Source organism: Ovis aries, chromosome 13 (assembly GCF_016772045.2).
Source record: "Ovis aries strain OAR_USU_Benz2616 breed Rambouillet chromosome 13, ARS-UI_Ramb_v3.0, whole genome shotgun sequence".
Classification (NCBI taxonomy): Eukaryota; Metazoa; Chordata; class Mammalia; order Artiodactyla; family Bovidae; genus Ovis; species Ovis aries.
In genome coordinates, this window is record NC_056066.1 from 15,144,102 (window position 1) to 15,164,244 (window position 20,143).

General features: G+C 42.6%; 1 protein-coding gene across 24 annotated transcripts in view; it reads left to right on the plus strand.

Annotated features, from left to right (window-relative positions):
- CELF2 (CUGBP Elav-like family member 2) overlaps positions 1-20,143 on the plus strand; it is a 555,810-nt gene that overhangs the window by 217,881 nt on the left and 317,786 nt on the right. For 11 of the 24 annotated variants that reach the window (XM_060397185.1, XM_042230299.2, XM_060397188.1 and 8 more), the window contains exon 1: positions 11,061-19,187. The exons of 8 other annotated variants lie outside the window; for them this stretch is intronic. In XM_060397185.1, coding sequence (XP_060253168.1) covers positions 19,036-19,187 — 152 coding nt within the window. In that variant the 5' untranslated portion in view covers positions 11,061-19,035. Of the gene's footprint in view, positions 1-11,060; positions 19,188-20,143 lie in introns of those variants that run through there. 5 more of the 24 variants (XM_027976527.3, XM_027976517.3, XM_027976516.3 and 2 more) reach the window with 2 other exon arrangements.

Consider the following 20,143-nt stretch of genomic DNA (forward strand, 5'->3'; position numbering starts at 1 on the left):
ACCCCACAAATCACCCTCCAGCTCCCACTGCTCTTAATTCTGAAAGTTTTGTCAACTCATTTTATCCACAATGCCTGGTCCTCAGTTCAGTTCAGTCGCTCAGTCATGTCCGACTCTTTCCGACCCCATGGACTGCAACACACCAGGCTTCCGTGTCCATCACCAACTCCAGAGTTTGCTCAAACTCATGTCCATTGAGTCAGTGGTGCCATCCAACCATCTCATCCTCTGTCATCCCCTTCTCCTCCTGCCTTCGATCTTTCCCAGCATCAGGGTTTTTTCATATGAGTCGGTTCTTCTCATCAGGTGGCCAAAGTACTTGAGTTTTCAGCCTTCAGCATCAGTCATTCCAATGAAAATTCAGGACTGATTTTCTTTAGGATTGATTGGTTAAATCTCCTTTCAGTCCAAGGGACTCTCAAGAGTCTTCTCCAACACCACAGTTCAAAAGCATCAATTCTTCGGCGCTCAGCCTTCTTCACAGTCCAACTCTTACATCCATACCTGACTACTGGGAAAATGATAGCTTTGACTAGATGGACCTTTGTTGGCAAAGTAATGTCTCTGCTTTTTAATATGCTATCTAGGTTGCTCACAGCTTTTCTTCCAAGGAGCAAGCATATTTTAATTTCATGGCTGCAGTTACCATCTGCAGTGATTTTCGAGCCCCCAAAAATAAAGTCTCTCACTGTTTCCATTGTTTCCCCATCTATTTGCCATGAAGTGATGGGACCAGATGCCATGGTCTTAGTTTTCTGAATGTTGAGCTTTAACCCAACTTGTTCACTCTCCTCTTTCACTTTCATCAAGAGGCTCTTTAGTCCTCCTTCGCTTTCTGCCATAAGGGTGGTGTCATCTGCATATCTGAGGTTATTGATATTTCTCCCGGCAGTCTTGATTCCAGTGCTTCATTCAGTCTGGCATTTTGCATGATGTACTCTGCATATAAGTTAAATAAGCAGGGTAACAATATACAGCCTTGACATACTCCTTTTCCTATTTGGAACCAGTCTGTTGTTCCATGTCCACTTTTAACAGTTGCTTCTTGACCTGTATACAGATTTCTCAAGAGGCAGGTCAGGTGGTCTGGTATTCCCCTCTTTAAGGATTTTCCACAGCTCGTTGTGATCCACACAGTCAAAGGCTTTGGCATAGTCAATAAAGCAGAAGTAGATGTTTTTCTGGAACTCTTTTGCTTTTTCGATGATCCAGCGGATGTTGACAATTTGATCTCTGGTTCCTCTGCCTTTTGTAAATCCAGCTTGAACATCTGGAAGTTCATGGTTTATGTACTGTTGAAGCCTGACTTGAAGAATTTTGAGCCTGATCCTACCTGCTGGCAATTTGTCAACTCCCAAACTTCAGCACTGATGGAAAGTAATGAGGGAAATGTATCATTTACCACTTTGTTTTCTATTCACCCATATAAATGGTGCCTTAAAGTTAGAAAAGGTTTCCCTGTTGCCTCAGTGGTGAAGAATCCACCTGCCAAGCAGGAGACATGGGTTCAGTTCCTGGGTTGGCAAGATCCCCTGGAGAAGGAAATGGCTACCCACTCCAGTATTCTTGCCTGGAGAATCCCATGGACAGAGGAGTGTGGAAGGGCAACTGTCAATGGGGTCACAAAGAATCAGACACAACTTAGCGATTTAACAACAACAGCAACAAAGTTTTAAAAAATAGTAAAACATCAAGCTGATCATTCCATCTCAATGAATTGATAAAGTTCTTAAAGTCAGAGCAGGGCCTTCTGCATATATCTGTCCCTTTCTGGGTCTAACAGAGTGCGCACAGTTGAAACTGGTACTTATTTCACAAGTCATGTCATGTGGCTGTAAGCCACTGAGTTTGGGTCACTTAATAAGAAGTGGGTTTCACAAAGAAATTTAGCTCTTAAACAAATATTTATTAAGTGTCCAGCATATGCCACACATTGGCCTAAAGTGATGATAAACATGGAGTGAGTTCCTGCTTTATTGCAGCTTCAGTTCAGATGGAAGGGAGAGATCATAAACAAGAAAACAAGCAGATAATCTCATTTCAGAGAGTGATATTTATAAAGAAAGGTAACATGTAAAGCACCTGCGTATTCTAAAAGAGCTGTCTTGGTCGTTGCAAAACCGTCTTTTCCAGACCATCTGGGTTTCTGTTTCATCTCTGTTGTGTAATCACGTGAATCCCCACCTTGGTCTCACTCGCCCATCAGGAAACCTACCTGCTGCACCCTGATCTTCACCATGCTTGTGCTAGTCAAGTCTTATAATTCCTAGAATCAAAACCACTAAGAAAGACAGACGCCCAAGTGCACCAAACTCTGCATGGCCATCGAAACACTAGATAGTAGTCGGTCAGTTCAGTAGTTGTGTCCGACTCTTTCTGACCCCATGAACCGCAGCACAGCAGGCCTCTTTGTCCATCACCAACTCCCAGAGTTTGCTCAAACTCATGTCCATTGAGTCAGTGATGCCATCCAACCATCTCATCCTCTGTTGTCCCCGTCTCCTCCTGCCTTCAATCTTTCCCAGCATCAGGGTCTTTTCCAGTGAGTCAGTTCTTTGCATCAGGTGGCCAAAGTAGTGGAGTTTTACCTTCAGCATCAGTCATTCTAATGAATATTCAGGCTGATTTCCTTTAGGATGGACTGGTTGAATCTCCTTTCAGTCCAAGGGACTCTCAAGAGTCTTCTCCAACACCACAGTTCAAAAGCATCCGTTATTCCACACTCAGCTTTCTTTATAGTCCAACTCTCACATCCATACATGACTACTGGAGAAACCATAGCTTTGACTAGACAGACGTTTGTTGGCAAAGTAATGTCTCTGATTTTTAATATGCTATCTAGGTTGGTTGTAGCTTTTCTTCCAAGGAGCAAGCATATTTTAATTTCATGGCTGCAGTCACCTTCTGCAGAGCTCCCCAAAATAAAATCTGCCACTGTTTCCACTGTTTCCCCGTCTATTTGCCATGAAGTGATGGGACCAGATGCCATGGTCTTAGTTTTCTGAATGTTGTTCTTTAAGCCAACTTTTTCACTCTCCTCTTTCACTTTCATCAAGAGGCTTTTTAGTTCCTCTTTACTTTCTGCCATAAGGATGGTGTCATCTGCATATCTGAAGTTATTGATATTTCTCCCGGCAATCTTGATTCCAGCTTATGCTTCATTCAGTCTGGCATTTCTCATGATGTACTCTGCATATAAGCTAAATAAGCAGGGTGACAATATACAGCCTTGATGTACTCCTTGCCCTATTTGGAACCAGTCTGTTGTTCCATGTCCAGTTCTAACTGTTGCTTCTTGACCTGCCTACAGATTTCTCAAGAGGAAGGTCAGGTAGTCTGATATTCCCATCTCTTTCAGAATTTTCCACAGTTTATTGTGGTCTGCATAGTCAAAGGCTTTGGCATAGTCAATAAAGCAGAAGTAGATATTTTTCTGGAGCTCTCTTCCTTTTTCCATGATCCAGTGGATGTTGGTAATTTGATCTCTGGTTTCTCTGCCTTTCCTAAATCCAGCTTGAACATCTGGAATTTTATGGTTCATGTACTGTTGAAGCCTGGCTTGGAGAATTTTGAGCATTACTTTACTAGTGTGTGAGATGAGTGCAATTGTGTGGTAGTTTGAGCATTCTTTGGCATTGCCTTTCTTTGCGATTGGGATGAAAACTGACCTTTTCCAGTCCTGTGGCCACTGCTGAGTTTTCCAAATTTGTTGGCATATTGAGTGCAGCACTTTCACAGCATCATCTTTTAGGATTTGAAATAGCTCAACTGAAATTCCATCACCTCCACAAGCTTTGTTCATAGTGATATTTCCTAAGGCCCACTTGACTTCGCATTCCAGGATGTCTGGCTCCAGGTTGGTGATCACACCATCGTGATTATCTGGGTCGTGAAGATCTTTTTTGTTTAGTTCTTCTGTGTGTTCTTGCCATTTCTTCTTACTATCTTCTTCTCTTAGATCCATACCATTTCTGTCCTTTATTGTGCCCATCCTTGCATGAAATGTTTCCTCGGTATCTCTAATTTTCTTGCAGAGATCTCTAGACTTTCCCGTTCTATTGTTTTCTTCTATTTCTTTGCATTGATTGCTAAGGAAGGCTTTCTTATCTCTCCTTGCTATTGTTTGGGACTCTGAACTCAGATGGGACAGTAGTCATGTTACAGAATTTCTGGGATGCGCCAGCCTGAGCAGAAGATGATGGTGTGTACATGTGTCTGTCTTTGTTGTGGTGGTTTAGTTGCTAAGTCCCGTCTGACTCTTTGTGACCCAATGGGTTACAGCACGCCAGGCTTCCCTGTACTTCACTATCTCCCAGAGTTTGCTCAAACTCATGTCCATTGAGTTGATGATGCCATCCAACTATAACCACAGTAATAAAAGTGGCCCATTTTCCATGCAAATATTAGTGCCTAACTTACATGTATTCACCTCTGGTTTTCTCAAGATTTCTGATATGACCAGCGGTGGCCCCTGGCAAAACTTTAGGCCAGAAATAACCACTCAATTGTGAATGTGTTATTTATGATGTCATATGAGTTCACAAGCCCTGGTGGCTCACTATTAAAGAACCCACCTGTCAATGCAGGAGACACGGGTTTGATCCCTGAGTCTGGAAGATCCCCTGGAGAAGGAAATTGTAACCCACTCCAGTATTCTGGCCTAGGAAATCCCATGGACTGAGGAGCCTGGTGGACTAAAGTCCATGGGATCATAAAAGATTTGAACATGACTTAGCAACTAAACAATGAGTTCACAAGCCAAAGTTAGTTATTTTATCAGCAGGGTTACTTATGGTAACCATTTTCATGGGAAATCTTTGACTTTCTTCTCTTTGTCTTTCACAGACCTAGCTACGTGGAAATAGATCTCCAAACTCACTTCGTGGTGTCTTTCCACAGCCCTGCTTGTCTATAGAAAGCAAGTTATTATTACTCTTTATAATAATAAAACCTTAAATTTATCTAGGGCGTATTTTCAAGTGGTTTCTTGGAGCTCTAAGTACTTTGTGGTTTACTATTTACACCTACTCATTGATAAATAGGACACTTGATCTTTTGAAGGGGCTTTATAATTATTCTTACTAATTACTCATCCCCCGGCCCCACTTCTAGCAAAACATCTCCATTTTGCAAAATGAGTGCATCATCCCACAGCTTGGAGAAGAACTATCCATGTGGAACGTGGGGCCCCTGGATTGCTCACAGGGACAGCTACTTCTTAATCATGACTTGGAGGTGCTTTTTGAGTCCTCAAGTGAGAGGAACTCCAGTTACATAGATCTTCAGATTACCATCAAATCCTTTCTTTGCTAAGGCTGCCAAGGTCTTACATTAAACTATCAATTTTACGTGTCAGGTAGTGATTTGTGATCCTTGTATCCTTGGGGCTTTGGAGGTCTTTCCTCTCGAGGCAGGAGGCAGCTTGGGGTCTGCAAGCACAGGATTGTTCCCAGATTTCACCGCTTTGTCTCATTCTGTCCACGGAGACCCTTCCTCAAAAGCTTAGACCTGCTCAGGGGAACTTTGTGTCTTCTGTTTGACATCAGCTCTAGATGGAAACCCACCTCCTCACACAGGCACTCAACACTTTACTGAGCACCTCCTAGGGGTCATGCGTGGCCTTCGCAGCAAATCTATTTCTTGTAGACCTTGATTGTCACTTCGTATTCGCTTCACAGACTTCGTGTGTTCTTTCCACCTTTCACAACAATGTGGTATGTTTCTTAGTTCAACCTGGCAATTCTTGATGTCTGCTATGGTCTGAATGTTTGTGACAACCCCCACCACCACCTCAGTGAATTTCATATGTTGAAAGCTCAATGCCCAATGCATTAGGAGGTGGGGTCTCTGAATTAAGTCATGAGGGTAGAATCTTCATGCATGGGATTAGTGTTCTCATAAAGGAAACCCCACAGAGACCCCTCATCCCTTCCACCACGTGAGGACAAAGCAAGGAGGTGCCCACTATGAACCAGGAGGAGGACCTTCATCAGAACTTGACCAAGCTGGTGCCTAGCTCTAGGACTTCCCAGCCTCCAGAGCCATGAGAAATAAACATTTTCTTCTTCAAGGCCCCAGGTCTGTGGTATTTTGCTTTAGCAGCCTGAATGGCCTATGGCAGTATCTGAAACTAGCAACTAAATAGATTAAATATCTTCAGTGCCTCCACATTCCAAGATGGTTCTTTTTTGATGGGAATCTAAGGAGCAGATTAGATGTTATTTAGAGTCCCGTCCTTTTATTTTTTTTGATATTCATTTATTTATGTCTGGTTGTTATTGGGTCTTAGTTGTGGCACACAGGACCTTCATTGCACCATGTGGATCTTCCATTCTGGGGCACGGACTCTCTCTAGTTGTGGCATGCAGGCTCAGTAGTTGCAAGACATGGGCTTAGTTGCTCCACGGCATGTGGGATCTTAGTTCCTCAATCAGGGATTGAACCCGCATCCCCTGCTTTGAAAGGAGGATTCTTAACCACTGGACCACCAGGGAAGTCCCTAGTGTCCCATCTGTTTTATCAAAGGATTTTATTCAGCCAGGTCCTTCATCTCAAATACTTCATATTGTACCCTTCTATTGAAATGGTGTTTTCCATTACTTTTGCAATGTACATATCAAAATGCAAAGACAAGGCACAGAAGGCAGAAAAAAGTTGAATTTGTTTTTTGTTGGATTTGGAAATTTGGCTTTTTAATCCCAGAAATTACCTACAATATAAAAAAACTCACATATAATACAGCTTTAAACATTTTTTTTAGGAAGCTCATATCTAGAAAGGTCACGAAATCTAGCTGATTCTCAGCTCAGCGCCATACTTCTCAATTGCTATACCTCTCCAGTTTTCCCCTCACCAAGCTTGCATTATTAGCTCAACAATTAATTTCTACAGTTAATAACAAACTTCTTGGATATAGAGAGCATTGAAATAGTTTTTGTTTTTGTTCTTTGCTAATTACTGCTATAATCCTTATCCTCTTAAAAACTGTCCCCTACAAACCAAATTTAATAATCATCAGGGTTGTTAAAAATTAATTCCTATAGGAGATGACCTCAAAAAATTGGTCTCCAAAAGTGCTTAGGCTGTCTAGTTTCAACTCAAACTGTATTTGAAATAAAGTTTTGAAAGAAACTGACAAATACTAGTAGCTCAGACACAACCTTCAAATCAATTTTTTATTCATTTACTATCTGTCCTCTAAGATAGGTAACCTTGAGGATCTAATGTCTGGTGATCTGAGGTGGAGCAGATGTAATAATGATAGAAATAAACTGCACAATAAATGAAATGCATTTGAATCATCTGGAAACCATTCCCCCACCCCACTCCCACCCCCAGTCCATGGAAAAATTGTCTTTCATGAAACTGGTCCCTGGTGCCAAGAAGGTTAGACTGCTGCTCTAAGGTTATTAGTATCACATTGGAAAAGTGTGAAGTTCTTCATTACAATACCACTCAAAAGACTTGCCTTCCCGGTTGCGTCTGTCAGCCCTGGGCACAGTGGGGCTCCTGAGTCACACCGCAACCCAGTAGAAAGAACAGGGGCCTAGACAGGGCTCCCATGCTCTATCATTATCCACCTTCTGTGGGCACTGTTTCTGTGCCTGAACTTTTTCAGCAGAACAGGTAACAGGACCAGCTGTGCACACCCCACAGTGTTGTAGGGATTCAACAGGGAAACACGCAAAGTGTCAGGGAAGGCCTTCTCAGGGTTGTGAGCTGTGCCGGTGGAATGCTTGAATTAGAGGAAGAAGTGGTGCCCCACCCCATAATTGTTAAGACAACTACAGATGGCACAGTGATAGAGAATCCACCTGCCAATCCAAGAGATGCAGGGGACTCAGGTTCCATCACTTGGTCAGGAAGAGCCCCTGGAGAAGGAAATGGCTACCACTCCAGTATTCTCGCCTGGAAAATTCCATGGAAGGAGGAGCCTGGTGGGCTACAGTCCATTGGGTTGCAAAGAGTCAGACATGACTAAGAGAGTGAGCATGCGAGCACGTAAAGGAATAATGGAACATAAAAGTCTTCTCAAGTGTTAAAAACAAATTCATGCCTTTATTTCACAAACTCTTATTAAGAATCAGCTAAAGGGAGTTTATTCTATTTGGTGGATTAAGAATACAAAGATTGATCCAATGTGGATTTGGAGTCAGAGAATTCCTATGCAGTAGGACACACCTATCTTATATTCACTCATATTTCTATCCCCAAGTTCAGCACAGGCAACTGGCGAGTGTAAGACCCCCCAATTTGTCACCTTACTGGTGATAAGCACTAAACTCTTACCTCAATAGCTTTCTCATTATTTAGGTCCCTAGACTCAAATGGAAGTGGAGGGAATATAAAATATTTAACGGTTTGATTCCATCCCAGTCCTTGCTACTCCGGATCCATAATTCATTTCACTAGAGGAATAACCCCATGCACAGCAGCCCTGGCTTCCAGTGCTAAGAATCTATTTATGGATTAGCAAATGCATTACTGCTACGTGTTAGTACTTGCCTCAGAGTTTAGCCCTGTCAGACGCTGGATGGAAGTATTAAAATAGGGTTTTGTGTCAGAACAGTGTATTTTTACTTTGCTCTGATGCACAAAACCATGGCCTGTGTCAAGCCACTCATTCCACTTTTTGTTAATCTTTGCACTAACAGAACACATCGTTTCATTATATACACTTCCAGGGCTTTGAAATAACTGAGCAGCACTCCCTGGTGGTCCAAGGGTTAAGAATCTGCCTGCCAGTGCAGGGGACATGGGTTCGATCCCTGGTCAGGGACGATTCCACATGCCGCAGGGCAACTGAGCCCATGTACCACAGCTACGGAAGCCTGCCCGCTCGGAGCCTGTGCTCCTCAACAGGAGAAGCCACCACAATGAGAAGCCTGTTTGCTGCAACAAAAAGTAGCTTCCACTCGCTGAAACTAGAGAAAGCCTGCGTGCAGCAACAAAGACCCAGCACAGCTGGGTGATATTAGTGATATAGATAACAAACAATAAATATAGTATTTATTACTAATAAATTATTAATTTAACAATCAATCAAAATAAATTAATTAAAAATATAAAATGAGCGTTTGTTGCCCCTGTTTATCTACAGGGCAAAGAGAGCTCTAGAGAGGGGAGCTGAGCCCTGCCTCCGCTCTCAACGCAGGTGACTAGGGAGATAGCTCAAAACCCTCTCTCTGCAGGGTCTCTGGTTCCAAATCATTTATGTGATGTTGATCTTGCTCCAAAAGAGTACCTTAGGTTGTACCTAGCACGTCTCCCTGGCAAGGTCCTTCATTTTTCTATATTCACTCTCAGACGTGACGATGAAGGAAGGCAATGTGAAAATATGCTTGTTTTAAGGACAGAGCCGTGGCTTCATTCTCTGATCCCAGTGCTTCATCACGGGAACTTCTTGCCGTCTAGAAATGGGAATGGGGACTGCTTTCAGTCGCTGCTGCTTGTTATTATCAGCCCTATTGATAAATGAAGCGTGATTACTGGGCAGTAACTCTGAAAGCACTATCCACACCCTCTAGAACATCTTCATCTCCTTATCTGTGGGCCAAGACTAAGTTCAGAGGTCAGAGATCGAGGAAGATGCTGGGGGTGTGGTCCTTCCCTGGTGGTCCAGCGGTTAAGACGTCACCTTCCAGTGTAGGGGGTACAGACTCAGTTGCTAGTGGGGGAACTAAGATCCCACATGCTCCCTGTCCCCCTAGTAAAACAAAATACATAAAAAACAGAAGCACTATTATAACAGGTTCAGTAAAGACTTAAAAAAATGGTCCACATTTTAAAAAATCTTTTAAAGAAGATATTGGGGTGCATTCCAGATCTCCAAAAGAGAGGATAATGGGGCGCACCATGATTTTCCCCACTCCACTATTGTTCCCCCAAATATTTTGAGTCCAGATTATTACGGAGGTGCACAATTGTGCTGATGAGAACAGGTTACGTGTTGGATCCTGGGAGTGGGGAAACCAGTGTTCCGTGAGCCAGCTCTGTTTCAGGCTGTGTTCTGTGTCGCTCCATCCAAGCTGAGCGCATTCTTGGCTTCCGATCAGCACACACCTCCTGGATCAAAGCCTTCATTTGCAGTTTTGGACAACTGACTATTCCATCCATAGCATCTTGTCTTTCCTGTGTGTGTTTAACTTACTGTTTTACTTGGTTAATATGCCTGGAATTCTTATAATTCCAATAAACAGAAGTACAGTGTGTATTTCCTTGGCTAACTGTATATGCTAAGCCCAGTGAGGATAATGAAGTACGGAAGCAGGAGTTTTTTTTTTTTTTTTTTTTGGAAAAGAGCATTCTAATTGGTCTTTTGAGGCAGATGCTCCACTGTCTATGAGGATTTCAGTATGACCAAACAATCTTTGCATTGCCTACCTCTTTTAGAAGTCCTGCTGCAGGTGGGTTATGCCCTGACCTCCAAGAACTCTGGTGCTCACAGAGTTAAAATCTTTCCAAGTTTCTGCAACCTCTGTCCTCCCCATCCTCAATCCAGAGTGGGGCTAAGGGTCTTGACCTTGTCACTCTTTCTGAGGACAAGGGGCGAGGAAGAGATGAATCCAGCTGTGAATTCAGCGTCCCAAAAAAGAGAAGCAAAAATTCCTTTTTAGCACCCTGACCCACCCACATCTTCTGTGAGTCATCTGTGAGGCTTGCTGACAGTGGATGGCAAAGAGAAAACATGTACTTGGTTTTGCTATGAAATGTATAAGACAAAGAGGTAAATGAGTGACTTATTTTTCTTTCCAATTTCTGAAGATGGTAATTAGGAGAACTCACACCAGCCAGGCTCGAACGAATGCAAGCAAGACCCCTATAGGCAGCACGGTGTATTAATGTAAAAATATGCTTAGACAACATAACTTGTCAGAGAGGATTATTTCTACTTAGTGGATCTGCAGGAGCCCCTTTGCTCTACCATTCAGAATTAGACTAGAGAAGAGAGTGAAGAAAGAGAGAGAGAAAGAGAGGGAGGGAGGGAGAGAGAGAGAGGGAGAGAGAGAGGGGGGAGCGCGCATTAGTGAACAGCTACTGTGGCATTGATGTTGGAGCGCACTTCTGAACTGGCTTTTGTTGAGACTATCAGTGTATCTGTGCAGAAAGCATGCGCTGTCCCAAATCCGCTGTTACTATGAGAAATGAAGAGCTGCTTTTAAGGTATGTTGCTGTGTTCTTTGTTTTAATGTATGCCTTGCTAGTTTTCAGAGCTGGCTGAGACTGTCATCACGGTCAGAATCAAGCAGCTTCCTTATCTTAGAAGAAAAAAATAAAAAAGAATCTAGAGAGAGAGAGAGGGGGGAAAGAGGGAAACGAAATCGAGACCAAAAGATTGGGAGAAAGAGAGAGCAAGCGAGAGAAAGGAGAAGGACTCCTGTGGACGAGTTATATTTGCAGGAGTTGCCTTTTGCAAGCATATCATGTATTTGCTTGCTGCTATTTGTGCGCGGCCAGTGGATAATTTTAAAGGCTCCGAATCTGGCTCTGGGTTTGTCTTTTCCTTTGCAATGTCTAAGCCTCTTTCATTATTATGCACTCTGCATGGAATACTCAGCGAGAAAGGAGCTAAGGAGACTCCATATTAGACTTGCGTTCCAGATACCGCTCTAATCTGGACTTAGCCTACCTAAATAGTCCTTCTGTGTTACCAGGTTTGGATCACTTTATCCTGTTTGCCAAAATGTGTACCTGTTTAAAGACCTCTATTCATGCATGGCGTCCTGGGTCCCTCTGTATTGAAAGCAAATATTTGTTTCCTGCATCTGTGTAAGGGTCCTACCGCTTACCAAGAATGAGCCACCTTTTGGGAAGCAGAGAAAGAATTATGATAGAATTGGCATCCTGCTTTGAAAAATGTAGTCTTTTGTTTATTTGCTAGCAGACATTGTAGCACTGAATACATCTATGGGTCTGACAATGGGACCCGTTGAACAATGGAGCTGTCAAACTAGCTTAATGCATGTCTGGGTTTTTTTTTTCTTCTTCTTCTTCTTTCTCAACACCCTTTTTATCTGTTTTAATCTTGTTTGTATAGACTATCCAGATTGAAGAGCTTTTAGGACTGCTTGTTTGTGGTTTTGTGCATTTAAAAAATTTAATATCTGCCGTTCGTAGGGCTTTTTGCATTTTGCAGCTATGTTGGTTGGATTAAGTTAGAGATTTATTACTTACCTCTCTGTTAAACTACAGAAAGAAACTCATTGATTGAGAACGCTTGTAATACCATTATCATTCTAGCAAATACCTTGTTATCAGACATGCCTCTACAGTATTTAATGCTTGGGGATTTAAAATATGCCTGTTTGGTGGACTTACGGAACATAGCACTAAAGCAAAGTTAAGAGGAATATTTCTAATGTTTAAGTAAATTATGATTTCTGGTGTCTGCTTCCTCTTTTGGCATCCAGGTAGATAAACCGTTTAGAAATTCAAGGACAAGTGAGAACTTTTGCCCTCCTAATTTTGGTCACAAACTATGACTAGCCAGCCTCTTAAATCATTAAGTTAAAGGTCTCTACAGAATATATTGATTTTTGATATGTGATTATGTGCTTATAAAATGCATTTCTATGCAGGGCAAACATGTCTCACATCTTCAAAAATCTTTCCTTTTATAACATAGGCACTGGTTTCTCAGGTGAAAACAGTGAGACTTCAAAAAGAGAAAATAGAAAAATCAGTTTCAAACTTCTCCAACATTAAAAAGATTTTTATTCTCACACTAGATATAAAGGAACTGATCCTAGAAGATTAAATGGTAATTGATATACATGAAAATTATGTCACTGACATTTGTTTCCATAAGGAATATGTCTTTTCTAACATTTTAATGTTTTGCTTTAATTAGCTGTTTGTGCCAGAGCAGTAGATTGAAAAATATTCGTAAATTCATTGAGATTTAGAACCTAATTCTTAGAAACAGAAGGGAAATTATTTTAAAGGGCAAATTTTAAAAGATATATATATTTAATTACAAATATTTCTTCTTGGATTATATTGTGTTCAGATTAGTGATGTTCCCAGTAAATAAGGAGCAAGATGTAGCCCTTATAAACCAGCTATGAAACATTAACTATTTTTCAGAGTTTGGACATGCATTCAATTTTTCAAACTTAGGCTGAAATGTTATATTTAATACAAAATTGTGAAAAATTCATGTTGCAAGCTCAATAAATTGCCTTCTCAAACATAAATTTCCTATTGATAATATTTTCAGAGCCTGGCTGAACCCATAACGTATCTGTCGAATAATTATATTTTTAAAGTTATCCATTGTAAGTAAAGTGGATTTTATGATTATGTTCTCTTACTTCCAAAGGGATATGAACGGCTCATTCCATTGGGTTAGCCAATAATTGCTTTTGGATGAGCTTATAAAAGGTAATTGGTGAACCTTTCTATCTGAAACTGGCCCACTGTTACCAGCACACCTAGATTCTGCTTTCATAGGAAATTTTTTTTTTCCAAAACAAAGGTCACAAAGCAATTTTTTTGTGATTTGGGGGAAAAAAAGTAGTGTCCTGTGTTTCCCAGCTGCCTGTCAGAAGCACACTGAAATAAAAAAATACCTTAGAAAACTCCACGTTAAATTTTTGACTAAATTATAATCATTCATCTGTGATCTAGTCACCTTAATCCCTGGGTGATCATATTAGGTCCAAGAACAAGGGAACCCCCTACCCACTCATGCTTTGACCCAATCATTACCAGCTTCCAGAATTCTGAGGCCCCCATTCCAGTGTCCAACACATAGCTATCTTGTCCTCTAGCCTGATGGGGGAGTGGGAGATGGCCGGAAGTTGGCCAACTTGTCTACATCTATTTCCACAACAGTAACAAGCTATGCAATCTGTATCCTGCCATCAACTTCTATGTTGGGATGATTCCCTTCCAAGGTGACCTAAACAAATGTCAAAATGAATTTTAATCCTAAGCCCAGACTTGCAGAAAAGGAACAGATGAGTCAAACTGGGAAAATGGCTTCTTTCAATAGAGTCACAGTTGCACCCAAGTCCTTGCACACAGGAGCCTCGGGAATACGCAGCTGTGTTCAGCAGACCACAGGCTGCAAGATATGTAACCTCAACGTCCGAAGAGTTCTTTTATTTGTGAAAATGAAACCTCACAGTTTTTCCTTTTCAAAATATGAGTGCATACTATTGCATAATATCCCTTTGGGGCTGAAAAACAAAGAAAGGCCTTTGATTAATATTCATATCTAGAACTTTAGAGCAAGTGCAGATTGTGCTGGAATACCTAGGAAGTCATTGGAAGAGTGAATCAATACTAATTATTGTAATCAGGGTGGTTAATTAAGTGAAAATGTGGCTGATAGAAAGTTCATTGCTCGAAGCCCTGGAAATACCTAGGTTGATGAAAAGAAGGTAAAATCCAAAAGCAAGCATGGTACCTGGGAAGGATCTCCCCGTGTTCAGGGGGTCAGAATCTGTCCACGAAAAACATGCCTCGATTTGGTATAATCATAACAGTGAGAAAACCAGAAATATCAAACTCAGTCTCTTGTGTAGAGATTTCTATAAAAGTCATTAACAGAAAGCAGTTTGTTAAGAATCATCTCCTGCGGCTCCCACAGCATTTATCTGCCGTTCTTCCAACAGTAAGAAGTATATTTCACTCTGTGGCAGTAACGTCTTAGATCATCTTGATTAGCCTTCATTGAATTTCTTTCTACATTTTGGTAATTCCTGGGGGATATGTTGAGGGTGGGGAGGTGGGTTCTCCTTTCATCACACTATTGATTGCTTCCTTCTTGGTTATTACTGGCTTTGGGAATTTTTCTGAACTCGCAGTGACTTTTATTCTGTAGGAAAGATGAGGCAGTGGTTTTTGGAGAGGATTAAGATCCGTGGCATTTCATTTAACTGACATGGGGAAGAGGGTGTCGGAGGAAGGAACGTGTATGTGAGGTTTCATGGCTGTAGCCCATTAAGAATTGAAATGAAGTGTCCTGGAGCTGAAACACCTTTCTGATCCCACGGTACTCATCTCCAGAGGTCAGGCTGAGATGGAAGCTAGATGTAAGAGGGAGAGACAGTGTGTGTGTGTGTGTGTGTGTGTGTGTGTGTGTGTGCGCGCGCGCGCGTGCGCACGCGCCCGTGTGTGTGCATGTGTGCGTGTGTGCATGTGTGTGCATGTGTGTGCGTGTGTGCATATGTGTGCGTGTGTGTGCGTGTGTGTGTGTATGTGTGTGTCTGATCCTCCACTCCACTCAGAAATGTGCCGGTTAACCCTGATTTCAGATGAAGGACCCTTTGTCCCCAGATGCAGCCTTCTGCTTCATGCAGTGCCATCAGGGGTTGTCCTGTGCAGGTATGTTTATCTGATCCAGAGCTTTCCTCTGACTGTGACTTATCCCAGCACATTTTCTGGTATGTCAAGACCGTCATAGCTAATGGGGAACGGCATCTGTGGGGGAGGGTGGCAGCAGCCCAGAGTGGCATGTGTTACCAGGACAGCTCGGCTGCTCCCTCACCCCCTTCCATGGTGACCCGCCCATGATTGGCTGCCTAGGGTCGTGATGAATCACTGCCGTTTAGGAAGCAGGATATGCCAGTGTGCCCTCGGAGAACAACAAAAACCAGAATTTTCCTCCATAATCATTCAGTTCAGCAAACTTTGTTGTCATGAACACGAAGAGCATGAGGTTTGAAGTTATCGATAGCCGTGGCTTTTCAAATCCCTGGCTGAGAAGGCTTGCAGCTGCAATCAGTAAAAACTGTGTTGAAACTTATGGATGGCATTGCTGGCTCCCAGCTGGTGTGTGAACTGATGCGAAGGGGCACCATGGTACTTGCTGCAGGAACGAATCAGACGCTCGTCATCCCTCCTGCAAAACTGCCCATCTCAGCGGTACAGGCGCTTGCAGGTGTCGTCATCGTCACGCCTTGCTTTTTTGGTCTGGGACCTCAGCTCTTTCGGGTTCTGTGACATGGCTTCCCCATTCATTCAGAGATGACTTAGGAAGCATCTCTGTGAGTGAAAATGCACTGAGCTGGTGATGGACGGTGAAAATTCCTGGTGGTGGCAATTAGGGTTCATTTTGACTTTCTCTTTGGAAACTGACTTCATCGAAAGGGATGGAGCTCTTGTCACCAGCTGCCGGCTGTTCAATGCCTGTCCTGTATAAACTGTACCCTTCTTCCCACCCTGGGTTAGGGCTGCTGGCCTTAGAAGTATCAGTGAAAATTTTAATGCTACAAGGACAAAAGGATTAGGACTGCCGTTCTCTTTTCTTACCCATCTGCCAGTTCCAGGTTTAAATAAAGATTGGGAGGTGGGAGTATTATAATTGGAATTAAGAATAAATCCCAACCTTATTGACTCTGTACCTGATGCTACACTAGGGGATCTCTTTTCTTTTATATAATTTAATCGTCCCAGATATCTAAGAGATAATGGTAGGTATGTTATTTCCATTTCAAAGATGAAAAAAACCGAGACCAAGAGAGAGACCCATATTCGATCCTGGAGTTGGGAAGATCCCCTGGAGAAGGGAATGGCTACCCACTCCAGGATTCTTGCCTGGAGAATTCCATGGACAGAGGAGCCTGGCATGCTGCAGTCCATGGGGTCTCAAAGAGTCAGACATGACTGAGTGACTAACACTTTCACACTAAGAGGGGGAAAGTAATGCCCCTAGACACATAACCTATGGTGGAAGGGATTCTAAGTGAGGACTCAGGCAAACTCCTCCATGGCCAACTTGAAAGTACAACTGTTGGATATTTGACCCTTGAAAGTCATATTTTCCTCTGGTGCCACATTTTCACAATGCACTTCAATTTGTCCATACTTAGTATCATACCAGGGAAGCTGTACAGTAAGAAAGGGAAAACCATAGCCATTTTTGCTTCTGAGTTCTTACAACTCCCTTGAGGTCTTTGAATTAAAGCACCTATGCCTCACTTTTCTCATCCTTTAATCTGTGTAATGGGAACACATGTTGGAAGGAATAATAGGGCAATCTGAAGCATGATGAAATTGAAATGTGTCTTTAAACCTACATCAGGGACCAAAATCTGTCATACTGTAATCAGAACCAACCAGGCAACAGATATACTATGTGACATAATCTCAGCAGTTAGGAAGTTCACAACAGTCTTGAAACAGAGCGGGAACAATGGGCACGAAGGTATCAAGCAGTGTGTATTGCAGGGGAGGGGGTCTTGAAGGACAGAGGAGGGAGCAGGAGGAAGAAGTTGTCCTTGGACCACCTTGGATTCATCTTTGTTATTAAAACAAAGCCAAACAAAACTCCTTCACTTCATCCCCTTTCTTCCTCAGACCAGAGGGTCATTCTCATTGCTCCTGGGCTCTCACTTCACCATATTCCTATGATATGGTGCCAATGCAGTTGTTAGCCTCCACCAGGGAGTGTTGAGAGACTAACCGATTAGGTCACATAAAGGTTTACACTCATCCATAGAGATAAGACAAGATAACACATTTCCACTCAGCTTGGGTAGATCACTACACCGCTTTTTCATGACGGCTTTGGGTAGCTCTTTTAAGAGGAAGAAAAAAAGAATTATTTTCCCCTAATGGACTTCATAGGAATTAGCATCACAAGCAAATTTAAAGAAAAAGTCATTTGGGATTTTCAAAAACCTCTATCATAAAGCTAAAAATAGTTCGAGATTTGAACTATATTATAGAGAAAAAATAAATTTCCTGTGCTCAAAACCTTAATGTATTTTCAACCTACATGTCACTTTAATAGATTGGTTATATAATTGCTGTTGTAATAATTAGGTTAACACATTGTAGCTCTCATCTGAGGATCATGGTAGATTTTGATTTTTTCAGCCATCCATCCCTAGGAGGAAATGATGGCCAAGCACATGCGAAGATCTAGATGATCAATCAGAAAATTCAGTGACGTGTTCCCAGTGTCAGTCTGCACTGACAGAATCAGATGCAGAATCCAACAGGTTTGGTTCTTAAGTCTTATCATCTATTTCACCCCATTTGCAAGTAGCGTTTGTCTTAGAGAGTGGGATCTGCATGCACCGTATCAGATGACTTCTGATCCTTGGAAGGAAAAGCTCTTTGATGGGGAATCCATCATCATGTGGGTAAATGTGTTTTGTTTTACATGCGATCCAAGCATTTGGTCTCTTTAATCCTTCCTCTTCTTCAAGATGTATTTGTTCAGAAAAAGGAGAGACGCTGAGGCCAGTGGGGCTCTCAGACCTCTGGAGAGTCCCTCTCAGTTCCAGATTTTGATTCTTGCCAAGATCAGCTTCAGACTACTCCCTCAATCCCTCCAGGAAAGCTTAAAACTTCCTTTCTCTATTCATCCACCCCCACCTGTTGGAGCTTTCTCTCTGGACCTAATGTTATGCCTACTGCCATATCCACCCAGCTGTTGCCCCTCAGCTGTTGTGTTCTGTCAAACAGTAGTTTCTCTTTTTGAAATTTATAGCATGTGACAGTAAAATGAGAACTTCTGACCGATTGGGGGAAACATTTGGGGGAGGGGTGGTTCAAGGGCCGATTGCCAGGGAACTGAAAACCCCATCCTGATAGCTATAAATTTTGTTCCTGCCGCCAGGCTGGCACCAGATAAAGGTACCCGATACAGTCTTGACAAATCTCAGCATCTTTGAGAGGCCGCTGGGACATTCCTTCGGAGGCTGTGTTTTCTGAGTGCCTCCATGTACACATCACCAGGCCAGCCTTCCTCTCCTCCCCAATTTTCAAATCCTGTTTATTCACTCTGCGGGACACTGTCTTACATCCTCCCCCCTCCGCCCCATGACGATGTGTGGAGAGGGGGCACCCCAGAGACAGCTGTTCCTAGCTGAGAACGCAGCCTTGGTCCAGGCAAACTTGACTCCCCGACAGATGAGCCCCCAAGACTGGTCACTTTGGTGGTCACCTGCCTCCTCAGCGCCGCAGCTGTGGAGGAAGGCTGTCTGGCATTGTCTGGCTTCCCTTGGAGAGAGAAAGCGGGAGAGAGAAAGAGAAAGCTGAGGGGGGAGGGAGAGAAAGAAGGCCGCGGCAAGGATAATGAAGAAAGGAAAAGGGAAATGTAAGGCCGACAGGGAAGTGATGAGCTGGCTGGGCGCGAGGCCTGCCAGGTCCACAGTGTTAGCATTTCATCCCCTTGGAGTGGAAGCTTCTGGAAACCCTAGAGGGGCACCTCATTTCCAAGTGCGAAGGTATGTACACAAACAACCCATCTTCGGTTGGAGGGTCTCTTCAGATGGGAGGGAAGTTCACCATTATGTCTTCGGCTCTGTGGAAAACAGATTCAGAAAAACACAAGATTGCAAAAAGCCAGTAGCAGCTGCTCTCGAGGTAGAGCAACGGCTGAAAATTCCCGTTAAAAAAAAAATGTAAAATAAGAGTTTGATCACAATGTCATCTTTACTGTAGTGTGACTTTACTGAAGTCCATTTAGGAATGTGACAAAGTCACTATTCCAGAACCTTTCAAAATGGGGACGGGGGGCAGCGGATAATAAGATCACTTAAACTTATGACTGGTGATGGAAGTATTTAAGGGGTACCTTTATTATGGAGCTAAGAAAATATACCTTTATAATGCATCACTTAGGATCTATCTGGGGGTTTTTAAGCACATGGAAAAAGACACTGTTTATTTTTGCAAGTTGCTGATGAAACTGGGGTAAGCCAAGAACAAACACATGGCCATGGAGAAACTTTCCCAGGTACTTAAAATTCATGTGGATTTCACATTTGTTGGCTGGAAAACCCCCAGTGATGGGAATCCCATTCCCTGCGTCCCTTCTAGGGCCTTTCTTGCTCCAAACGAATCTCAGCACACTGGGCTTTTTTTAAACTGGAACAGCTATGTTAATAAAATTTGACTTTGAAAAGGTGATGGGGAAAGATGTTTTGGATTCTAGTTTGTAATAAAGAGCCAGAAGTGAGGGGAGAAAAACCCTTTAGTGAAGGTGCCTGTTGAGGAGATGGAACAGGATGCGTACATCTATAGTTGCGTGGCCGACTGTCTGCTGCTTTACAGAGGCTGTGACCCATGATGTTATATGTGGGAATAATTAAAACATGGAAATTTGTCATAAAATATACAGGGATTTCTGCAGGAGAAGAAGATTAGCTGTTGGGTTATAAGCATCTATCACTATCGGGCC